The sequence below is a fragment of the Cibotium barometz genome, chromosome 12, assembly GCF_041138505.1.
Source record: "Cibotium barometz isolate CiBa-2024 chromosome 12, ASM4113850v1, whole genome shotgun sequence".
Classification (NCBI taxonomy): domain Eukaryota; kingdom Viridiplantae; phylum Streptophyta; class Polypodiopsida; order Cyatheales; family Cibotiaceae; genus Cibotium; species Cibotium barometz.
Genome location: NC_141057.1, coordinates 51137446 through 51149331, shown reverse-complemented (window position 1 = coordinate 51149331; position 11886 = coordinate 51137446). Strand labels below are relative to the sequence as shown.

The window sequence follows — 11886 nt, the reverse complement described above, 5'->3', positions numbered from 1 at the left end:
CTACTCTTGCATTAATGGATACAGGTTGGCCTGAGCTCCAAGATGTTCAACACTATTTAGATACAGGATACTTCCCTCCTGGATTGAATCCTCAACAGAAGCAAAGGCTTACCAAGAAAGCTCATCCTTACACAATTCTAGGGGATGTTCTTTACAAGCAAGGTAAGGATAAGATTCTTAGGAGGGTAGTGAGCCTAGAGGAGTCTAAAAGGATTATGGAATTATGTCATGAATGTTCAGGTCACTTTGCCTCAGCCAGCACAACTCAGAGGATCCTTAACACAGGGTATTATTGGCCTCGACTCAGCAAAGATGTCCATGAGTGGTGCAGAAGCTGTGAAGTATGCCAGGCATATGGGCATAAGCATTTGGTTCCCGGACCCTTAAACCCTATCCCAGCATATGGTCCATTTGAAAGGTGGGGATTAGATTTTGTGGGCCCACTTCCTCGTTCCTCACATGGGAAGTATTACATATTGGTGGCCACAGATTATGCAACAAGGTGGGCAGAAGCAAAGGCAATGGTCAATAATAAAGCAGTGGCTGTGGCATCCTTTCTCAGGGAATACATATGTGTCCGATTTGGGTGTCCATTGGAAATCCTTACAGATGGGGGGAGGTCTTTCAGGAATGACTTGATTGAAGCTTTGGTGCAGAAATTAAAAATAAAGCATGCTATGTCAACTCCCTATTATCCCCAATGTAATGGTTTAGTAGAAAAAACTAATGGACTGCTTTGTGGATCTTTGTCTAAGCTAGTGGATACTATGAAGAGAAAGTGGGATGTGCATTTGCCAGAAGTCCTATGGGCCTATAGGACAACTCACAAACTCTCTCTTGGTTTCACACCTTTTCAGCTAGTTTATGGAATGGAGGCTATTTTGCCAATAGAATTGGAAATCACAAGCCTTCGCACATCTTTTGCACGCTTGAATAATGAAGAAGAAACACATGCCCAACGCCTAGCACAACTGGAGATCTTGGATGAGAGGCGACTTCAGGCACTTCAAAATTTGGAGGCTGCACAACAACGGCGCAAGGCAAGGCATGACACTCTCACGAAGAAGAAGAAGAAGCCAGAACTCAAGCAAGGAAGCTTAGTCATGAGGTATGATGGCCGTGTGGAGAAACGGCTAGATAAGAAGCTTCTTCAACGATGGGAAGGCCCCTTCAGGATAAAGCAAAAGTTCAAAAATAACACCTATCTTCTAGAGGATGCAAGTGGCCAAGAGGTTCCCGGTCGTGCCAATGAGTACCGGCTAAAAATATTCTACCCTCGATTACCATGGCCAGCAGACCCCCCAGACAAGCCTGGAGGATCTGCTGGGGGGGGAAAGATGTGACGTGAAAAATTGATATCTTTCATTGTCAATTTTGTACATATTTTGATGGTTTCGCAATGGTAATAAGGTGGAAGCTTGTCCAAGAAGATTGCGGCGCCCACAATGGAATAACGGCGTGGTGATGCGGCAGCTTGGCGGCTACCCCGATAACAACATTCTATCTTCAAATATAATGGTTTTACTTGATTTAGGGTGCATACATTGTAAATGCCACAAGTATGCTTGATAAATACTTTGGTATGGTAGATAGGCTAGTGATGTGGAAAATAAAAGTGGGCCTTCATGCTCACATGGATTTTTATTGTATTATTAATATGGTATTCACCATAAGGCTACAAGTTGGGGAGTGTGGAAGGCATGTGGAGGAGTGTGTGTAGGTGCATAATTGGGAAAGATTCTTCTAGAATGCCTACATGGAAGAGGAGAATTCCGCCATGTGTAAGTGGGATCTCCACCTACATGCCACTTAGGCTTGGCTATTATCTCATCACACTCTCAAAGTCAAAAAGTCTTCAATTTAATAATCAATAGAAGACTTAGCCTAAGAGGACAATTGATGGTGACATCTAACCTTATGTCACTGAAGGGTTGAAGTTTTTTATGTTGTAATTTGTAACAATGGAAGAGAGGGTGATTCTCCACCTATAAAAGGAGCCCTCCTCTCCCTTTCAAATTAAGGAATGAGCCTCCTCAATTGAGCATTTTGTGTCATTGCCATTCTCTTTCAAACCCCTATTCAAACACTCTCTTTACATGTGAATGTCTCATTTAGCATTAGCTCCTCATACTTAACCCAATTTTGGACCTCTTTGATGATTCATGATAAGTGGGATAAGGAGTTATTATCTTGGCGGGCCTGTGACTTCTCAAGGTAGCCCTTGCCTTATTGCGGCCCTCCTTTGGAGGTACCAATGGTTTTAGCGGTAATGAGCATGTGGAAAGACTTTGGGGACCATAGGTAAATCTTTACGATTGTCCGCTCAGCAATGTTAACCCTTACCCTCTAGCTTGAATCATGAAGGAGATGAAAGGCAAGAGGCTATGTGGAAATTGAGGTTTCATGCAAAGAGAGAGAAGTGCAGTTTTTGTGGTCCAATATCCAAATTTCAACCGGTAATTACTCATCACTCAGGTGTTGGTTTCTTAAATTGATCATATGGCTAGGAAGCTCTTTCTATGCTCTTTCCACTTATGTAACTAATTTCTTAATCCCTTACTTCATTGATGATTAGAATTTCTCCCAAAGTTGCTAATTTTTAGGCGAATTTTGGCAGTTTTATAGTCTTGTAGTAAAATGCTCATAACTTTTCGCTTGGTTGTCCGTTTTTGAAAGTTTTTATATGGGCGCGAAGCTCTCTTCAAGCTCTACGCACCTATCTTATCATCTCTTGCACAGCCTATATGGATTTAAAACTGCAATTCTCTGTGTATCTCTGTTTTTTTAGAATTTTGGCAGTTTTATAGTCTTGCAGTAAAATGCTCATAACTTTTCGCTCGGTTGCCTGTTTTTGAAAGTTTTTATATAGGCGCGAAGCTCTCTTCAAGCTCTACGCATCTATATAATCCTCTCTTGCACAGCCTTTATGGATTTAAAACTGCAATTCTCTGTGTATCTCTGTTTTTTAATAGATTTTAGCCATTATTTCTTCTTAATCATGATTAATTCCTCCTAATCCCTTATCAAAAGGCAAACCCCATGTGTCTTATCCTCTTGTAAGTGATTGCCATATTCATTTTCCTTAATATGTTCCGTCCAAATCGCCCAATTCGAACGGATGAACCTTACCAATATTCCCCGTATGTTTCCGTTCACATAATCCTGAGTCGGAAGATTTTCTTCCAACAAAGAATCGCCCTTTTGTTTGGAGCTGCAAGACTGGCAGAAATTCTTGCTTCTCCGGAGCCTTTCATCTTTCCTTCCATGAATTATGATCTCACCTTTGATGTGTATATCTTTATCCTAATCTAGGGAGAGAAAGGGAGGTGAGGAGGCTGTGAGGTTTCATACAAGTGTGTTTTGATTCTGAGAAGTGACCGAAGTCCAAACCCCAACTTCGCGTCACAGTACCACCTCGAGAAAGCCCCTATTGAGCAAGTTTGTACACCTAAGCTTGCTTAATAGGGGCTTTCTCGAGGTGGTACTCCAATTGAGTGCCTCTGTTACTTCTTGCAACACATTGAGTATTGGGGGGTGAGAGCCCTTATTGTCTGGTAATGTCCTCCCAATCATGCCACTATGCAAGACAAGAGTCCTAGAGGTTGTGCCAAATCTGGAGGCCTACCTTGTGAAGCTTACTGGCTTGGACAGTCATTCTCTCAAAATGCTAGAGATATAGTTGTAGGGCAAGAAGCTACAAATGTGAATGCATATGGCCAGGATCAAAGAGAATGTAATAGAGGAATGGAGTACCACCTCGAGAAAGCCCCTAATTGAGCAAGTTTGGGAGGATATTACTAGACAATAAGGGCTCTCCCCCCCAGCACTCAATATGTTATAGGAAGAAGCTAAGGCACTCCTTACATGTTGGCCCACATCACCTTGGTTGAGATAATTGGCTTTCCAATTGGAGTACCACCTCGAGAAAGCCCCTATTGAGCAAGTTTGTACACCTCGAGAGAAAGCTTCTATTGGGATAGCCACCACTGGGAAATGCTCCATTAAAAGCTCCCCACTTCTCCAAGGCTTGGTGCATGGGGGTGCAAGGGATTCTAACTACACTTTGACTGGATGATGCCCAATGGACTCAGTGATGCCTACTAGTTGGTGATGATGCCCTTGGTCTCATTGCAATAAGGAAAGGAAAGCCGCAGCATATGCACCTATTGTAAGCTTCACAAGGCTGGCCTCCACATTTGGTACGACCTTTGGGACTCTTGTCTTGCACTGTGGCACGATTGGGAGGATATTGCTAACAATATGGGCTTTCACCCCCATCACTCAATGTGTTACAAGAAGCAACAGAGGCACTCCCTGCCCATTGGCCCACAACACTTTGGTTGAGACTGGATAATTGGCTTTCCAACTGGAGTACCACCTCGAGAAAGCCCCTATTGAGCATGAAAGCTATAGATGTCCTAGCATGCTTCACTGATTGGAACCTAACATTTTGCACATGCTATGGATGGCATGGAATCAAATAATCTTTTGTCATCGTAGGAGCTACCACCGCCTTGCTTGGGACGTGATGTGTTTTAACATGAGGTGGAAGCGTCAGGCTGTTGTGCCAACCTTGATCAGGCCTTACCACAGGACTCTCTCTCTTTTGTATTTCATACATATATATATTATTAAAATCGAACCTCAATATAACATAATTCTTTCTCTCTCTCTCTCTCTCTCTCTCTCTCTCTTTTGTATTTCATACATATATATATTATTAAAATCGAACCTCAATATAACATAATTTTCTCTCTCTCTCTCTCTCTCTCTCTCTCTCAACAAAGGCGGCTCTAAAAACATTTTCCTGTCCCTGCAGTACATAAATACAATCTCTCTTTCTTTTTCTCTCTCTCTCTCTCTCTCTCATACACACACAGTCAACAAAGGCAGGGCTCTATCAAAATGTAGCGGCGATGGAAATGTTGGCCTTGTGCCCGCAGGCATCATCACCTGGTAGCTCAACATCGTCTATAGCAAGCAGCGAACGCTTATGGAAAGAGGAGAACTGGACGACGAATCCCTCGCAGTACCGAGAAAGCGAAGTAAGTGGTACCATTTGGTTTTTGCACAGTGCTCTGTCTTTTCGGCTTCTAAGGGTGGACTAGATTGGGACTTTTCTGCTAACTCCCTTTCTGTGTTACACAGACAAACCCAAGGTCCCCAAATTACAAGCGATTGCGCTGGCACAATCCCAGCCGCCCCAAAGACATGATAAGCCTGGAGAAACCGGAAGAGTCTTACCGAGTCAAGGGAACGCACAACGCACAACCACAAGCGATGATGACGAAGAAGAAGAACGACAGTGGTCGTTGGGAGTTTCTTAGCTTAGAGCAGGCACTTGCTTCTTTGGAATCAGGGAGGCTGCCCCAGCCCTCGGTTGATGAGTTTGTATGCATCTTACACAAGTGCAGAAAGGAGAGAAACCGAGAGTATGCCCTGCGCCTGCATGCCCACATGCGGTCATGTGGGCTGGAAGCGCATATGTCGCTTGGGAACTACCTTGTCTCAATTTTGGTTGAAGTTGGAAGCATCTGTGATGCTCAGCAGGTTTTCGACAGGCTGTTGTATCCGAATGAGTGTTCCTGGAATTCTCTCATCATTGGTTATGTTAAATGCGGAGAATCACAGCATGCTCTCATCTTGTATCAGAAAATGCAAGAGGATGATTCTGTACATCCTAGTGGGCATACGTTTGTTGCCCTACTTAAAGCTTGTGCCAAGCTGAAAGATCTCGAAAGAGGTTGTGAAATACATGCCAAGATTGCTAGAAAGGGGTTGTTTACTAGAGATCTTTTTGTTGGCAGCTCCCTGGTCGATATGTATGCCAAATGTGGCTTGCTTGAAAAAGCACAGGAAGTGTTTGACAAACTTCCAGTTCGAGATGTAGTCTTGTGGAATTCCCTAATTGGAGGATACGCTAAACAGGGGCAGGGTGAAGAAGCACTTCACTGTTTTCAACAGATGCAGATCAAGGGTGTGACTCCAAACGTTGTCACTTTTGTGTGCAGCTTGAAAGCTTGTGGCAGCATAGGGGCCATAGACAAGGGCCAGGAAATACATGCTCAGATTGCCAGGAAAGGTTTGTTGGAAAGTGATATTGTGGTTGGCAATGCGTTGGTTGATATGTATGCTAAATGTGGCTTGCTTGCAGATGCACAGCAAGTCCTTGACAAGCTTCGAGTTCGAGATGTGATTTCATGGACTGCACTAATCACAGGATATGCCAACTACAAGCGTAGTGAGGAAGCGCTGGTTTGTTTTGAACAAATGCAATTGGAGGGCATCTCTCCGAATGCTGTTACGTTTGCTTGCAGCTTGAAAGCTTGTGGCAGCATAGGAGCTGCAGACATGGGCCAAGAAATACATGCTGAGATTGCCAAAAGGGGGCTGGAAAAGGACCATCTTGTTGGAACGGCCTTGGTCGATATGTATGCTAAATGTGGTTTCCTTGCAAAAGCTCAAGAAGTGTTTGACAAGCTTCCTGCTAAAGATGTCGTATTGTGGAATGCCCTAATTGCAGGATATGCCCAACATGAGCGTGGTGAGGAAGCACTCAACTGTTTCAGACAGATGCAACAAAACGGCATCTCTCCTGATTCTATCACATTTGTTTGCAGCTTGAAAGCTTGTGGCAGCACAAGAGCCGCAGATAAGGGCCAAGATATACATGCTGAGATTTCTAGGAAAGGGTTGTTAGAAAGAGATCTTGTAGTTGGCAATGCATTGGTTGATATGTATGCTAAATGTGGCTTACTTGCGAAAGCACAGGAAGTGTTTGACAAACTTCCTGTTCGTAATGTGGTCTCATGGAATGCACTCATTGCAGGATATGTTGAATGTGAGCGAGGTGAGGAAGCCCTGAACTGTTTCAAACAGATGCAAGTTGAGGGCCTCTGTCCAAATGCTGTCACATTCGTTTGCAGCTTGAAAGCTTGTGGCAGCATGGGAGCCCCAGACATGGGCCGAGAAATACATGCTGAGATTTCTAGAAAAGGGCTGGAAAGAGACTTTCTCGTTGGCAGCACCTTGGTTGATATGTATGGTAAATGTGGCTTGCTTGCAAAAGCACAGGAAGTGTTTGACAAGCTTCCAGTTCGAGATGTAATCTCCTGGACTGCACTCATGGCAGGATATGTGGAACATGGCCATTGTGAGGAAGCACTGATCTGTTTTGAACAGATGCAACATGAGGGCGTTTCTCCGGATGCTGTGACGTTTGTTTGCAGCTTGAAAGCTTGTGGTAGCATTGGAGCCTTAGACAAGGGCCAAAAAATACATGTTCAGATTGCTAGAGAAGGATTGTTGGAAAAAGAGCCTGATGTTGGCAATGCGTTGGTAGATATGTATGCTAAATGTGGCTCTTTTGAAAAAGCTCAGGAAGTGTTTGACAAGCTTTCAGTTCGAGAAGTAGTCTCCTGGAGTGCCCTAATCGCAGGATATGCTGAGCATGGGCATGGTGAGAAGGCACTGAACTGCTTTGAGCAGATGCAACTTAAGGGCATCTCTCCAACTTCTGTCACGTTAGTTTGCATCTTGAAGGCCTGTGGCAGCATAGGAGCCAAAGAAAAGGGCCTAGAAATATATGCTGAGATTGCCCGAATAGGGTTGGAAAGAGACTTTCATGTAAGAAGCACCTTGGTTGATATGTTCGCTAAATGTGGCTTGCTTGCAAAAGCCCAAGAAGTGTTTGACGAGCTTCCAGTTCGGGATGCAGTTTTGTGGACTGCTCTTATTGCAGGATATGCCGAACATGGGCGGGGTGAAGAGGCATTGACTTGTTTCGATCAGATGCAACAGGAGGGCATTTCCCCGGATGCTATCACATTTGTTTGCAGCTTGAAAGCTTGTGGCAGTATAGGAGCCATAGACAAGGGTGAAGAAATACATGGTCAGATTGCCAGAAGAGGTTTGCTGGAAAGAGATATTGTTGTTGGCAATGCCTTGGTTGATATGTATGCTAAATGTGGCTTGCCTGCAAAAGCACAGGAAGTGTTTGTCAAGCTTCCATCCCGTGATGTAATTGCGTGGACGGCACTAATCGCAGGATATGCCCAGCTAGGAGAAAATGAAAATGTATCTCAAATCTTTGACAGTATGATAGGAGAAGGTAAAAAGCCAAATGCGGTCACATTCCTTAGTGTTCTTAATGCGTGCTGTCATGCAGGTCTAGTGGACAAGGGCCAGGCGTACTTTGAGGCCATGAGCAAAGATTATGGCATTGTTCCCACTCTTGAACATCACACTTGCATGATTGATCTCCTGGGTCGTGCAGGCCAATTAGATAAGGCAGTAGCAATGGTCAAGAAGATGCCGCTTGATCCTAATCTTGTGGTGTGGCAGACTGTCTTAGGTGCTTGTCGAAAGTGGGGCAATGTGGAGCTTGGAAGACAGGCCTTTGAACATGCTGTGGCATTGAATGAACATGATGCTGCAGCTTATGTCTGCATGTCTAACATCTATGCAGATGCTGACATGTGGGAGGATGCAAACAAAGTTGAGGCAATGAGAGTAAAAAAGCAAGCATGGAAGAAGTCAGGACATAGTTTGTGGACTGATGGTGTCGGAATTGTGCATTCAGATAGTTGGGGATAAAAGGCATTCTTTTACACGAGTTAGAAGACCTTTCCCATAATTCGAGGAAAAAAGGTCATGTCGTGGGTTTTTGTGGGGTGTCACGAGACATTTCCAGTGATGGAAAGGAAGATGCTTTGTATGGGCAAAACGAGAAGTTGGCTATTGCATGCACCCTAGTTAATAGGGACACCTGCACATGTTGCCAAAATTCTTTGGATTTGTAATGATCGACATTTCGGCTACAGCACTCGTATCAAAGATAGAGCAGTGAAGATTTCTTGTCAGAGATGCAAACTGCTTCCACATTTTCAACTAGGGAGGTGTGCTTGCGGGAGACTAGTGGTAACAGTAGTGCAAAAACATGCAGTATTCATTGTCACTTTTACTTGAAATGTCTACAGGTCCCTTCTGTTGATGTGTGGTGTGCTGTGTCTGCCCTGTGTATGCCCACTAGCCTTTTGGCCGATCTGTTCTCTGCCCACCTGCAGGCCAGCCCCCAGTTTGTTGCCCATCTGCCACAGTCTGCATTGGCGACAGTATGGGGGCTAGTGTTAACAGTAGTGCAAAAACATGCAGTTGTCATCGTTGCTTCTACTTGAACTGTCTCCAGGCCCTTCTGTTGATGCCTGTTGTTCTGTGTCTGCAAAAACATGCTTGTGGGGCTGGTGGTAACAGTAGTGCAAAAACATGCAGTAGTCATTGTCGCTTTTACTTGAAATGTCTACAGGCCCTTCTGTTGATGCCTGGTGTGCTGCATCTGCCCTCTGTGTGCCCACTAGCCTTTTGCCGATCTGTTCTCTGACCACCTGCAGGCCAGCCCACCTTTTGTTGCCCAATCTGCCACAGCCTGCCTTGGCCGTAGTGTGGCTTGCTGTCTGCTACGACCCTGTGTTTTTCTCTGGACAGTATGCAGGTGTGCATGGGGACAAGGTGGACAGTGTGACTGGCATCAGTTTGGAGTTAAAAAAAAGGAAACCCATGTGTGGACAACCCCAAGTGTGAAGGGGACAAAGAGAATTTAATTTAAAAGGTTTTATAACCTTTGGTGGCCCAAAAGCTAATTTGGGAGGCTACTCCACTTTTGGGAGACACGCTTTTCTCTCTCATGGTTTTTGGGAGGCGCCAGCTGCATCTTTAGGGGTATGCTTTTCGAGAGGAGGCTGGCGGTCTGGCTGGGCTGCAGCATAGGGAGGTGTGCTTTTTCTTGGACAGTTGGTCAGCAGGGCGTACAGGACTGAAGCGCGCTCTCTCTCTCTCTCCCCCTTGGAGGGTGGCGGGCAGACTGCAGGCAGCGTACAGTTCAGCAGGCTCACCCACGAATTTCTCTCTCTCTTGCTAGGAGGCGGGGCTGGATTGAGCATGTTTTCTCTCTCTTTGAGGATTGGCAGGGCTAGACAGCAGGGAGTGTCGGGTTGGACAGCAGCCTTGCTCATGCGTTTCTTCTTTCTCTCTCTCTCTCTCTCTCTTTTGGGAGGAGGGGTTTTGGCAGCTTGGAGAGTGGAATCCAAGGACTTTTTATGGGCTGTTTTTGGTTGGCAGCAAATTCAGCTGTGTTTGGGTTTCTGGCTGCAAGTACAGGTCAATTGAATGTGTTCCTTGGCATGGGAGTGATGCAAGCTCGCATGGCTGTATGCTCATGGAGCAGATTGTTTTCTTCCTATAGGAAAGGAACAAAGGGACCTACAGTTATGGGCATCTCTATGTTTTCTAGATGTTTCATGAGAGAATAGGTAACTAGATGTATGCCGTTGTTGGCACTGTTGTTGAATGGTGCTGTGAATGGTTCTGTATGGAAACAGGACAAAGGTTTCAAAGGGAAACAGGCCTAAAGGTTTCACGTGGAAACAGGTCGTAGGTTTCTCTAGGAAACATGTTTATGGTTCTCCAGGAGATAGGTCACATGGAGGCAAAAGGTACAGGAATGGACACATGTTTGGTACAGCCTTGCTGTGAATGGTTCTGTATGGAAACAGGACAAAGGTTTCAAAGGGAAACATGCCTAAAGGTTTCACGTGGAAACAGGTCGTAGGTTTCTCGAGGAAACATGTTTATGGTTCTCTAGGAGATAGGTCACATGCAGGCAAAAGGTACAGGAATGGACACATGTTTGGTACAGCCTTACTACTGATTGGACAGGGGACATGGAATCCATGACAGAGATGGATAGTACTCTTGGAAGGTAGAGAGGGTTAGTACAGGTGTGTCGATTGTATGGTATGTTGTGCTGTGATGCGAGTTCTCTTTTGGGAGACAATTTGGAAGTCTGTGTTGTGATGCAGAAGCACTGGATGTATCAGGGTGTGATGCTGTTCATAGGGTGAGAGGCTATGGATGGTTGTGGCAACCCTGATCACGGGAGAGCTTCTGTATGCAAGACTCCATGTGAAGTCTTTTGATGTGAACAATGGCTGGACTTGTTTGTGGATGCCGAGTGGATATGAAGCCATGATGCAGGGTCTTTGCACGCTTCAGGAGTTTTACTATGACGATTGAGTTTCCAGCCTTATTGTAAACAAAGCTCTCTTATAATCAATAAAAGAAATACCGCAAGGAGTGTCACTGCGTTTTGGGGCCAATCGATGTCCATGTACTATTTGTAGGAGCACTCTAGCTCTCCGTGTTTGTTTTCCTTTTCTTGGTCCTCGATGGTGTTGAAGTGTTTTGTGTGTAAGTTTGTCCTAAGCTTGATTTAGAACAAGATGCTGAAATAAACATGATAAAGACAGAGAAGAGAGACATGATTTACCAAATCAAAGGTCATAATCAATTTTGTTTAAGAAGCCTGTATTGAAAAAACACTGAATCTAGCCCCTTATGGAAAGCAACCTGGTCCCCTTATCCAGCACGGTTGTCCTGTGTGGCATCCGCTGTAGGGCGCACATAGAAGGAAGGCCCAGAATTTGGAGTCAGGGGCAAAGTCTGTTGTGTGGAAAGTGACAATGTGGTGATTTACATCCCTTCACCATCCTATGCATTTGGGTCGATTCTTATTTCGTGCTTACTGGAGTACACAAATTTTGTGAGAGAGATCTTTGATTCTTGTTTAATGCGTGTTTGCCATCATCAGAGATTCTGCATTGGTTATGCAGAATGTTAAGGGATTGGTAAAGGGAGAAAGTAGTCTTGTGAGTGGAAGATTTTGGAGCAGTTGAATCAATACAATGTCCTATTTTGTGCAGAAGTAGTGCATATCCAAGATGCCAAAGACTGCACAGAGCCCCCAAGCATGTTGAGATCATGTAGCTAGCCAGGGTTGTTTCCGTACGGTGTACGATGGCTTATCGTATGGAATACCATACGGCACGATAC

At 44.8% G+C, this 11886-nt stretch overlaps 1 protein-coding gene across 1 annotated transcript; it reads left to right on the top strand.

Moving 5' to 3' along the window:
• The first annotated feature begins 4815 nt into the window (after positions 1-4815).
• LOC147633551 (pentatricopeptide repeat-containing protein At2g33680-like) lies at positions 4816-11158 on the top strand. Its single transcript, XM_086806659.1, has 2 exons — positions 4816-5045; positions 5149-11158. The coding sequence occupies exons 1-2, from the start codon at positions 4917-4919 to the stop codon at positions 8593-8595; spliced, it is 3576 nt and encodes a 1191-aa protein (XP_086662785.1). The 5' UTR covers positions 4816-4916; the 3' UTR covers positions 8596-11158.
• Positions 11159-11886: the final 728 nt, after the last annotated feature.

Bases quoted from the DNA above. Each gene is read 5' to 3' on its own strand.
- LOC147633551 (XM_086806659.1), top strand. From the start codon at position 4,917: ATGGAAATGTTGGCCTTGTGCCCGCAGGCATCATCACCTGGTAGCTCA. The intron at 5,046-5,148 runs GTAAGTGGTACC...TGTGTTACACAG, and splicing joins CGCAGTACCGAGAAAGCGAA to ACAAACCCAAGGTCCCCAAA.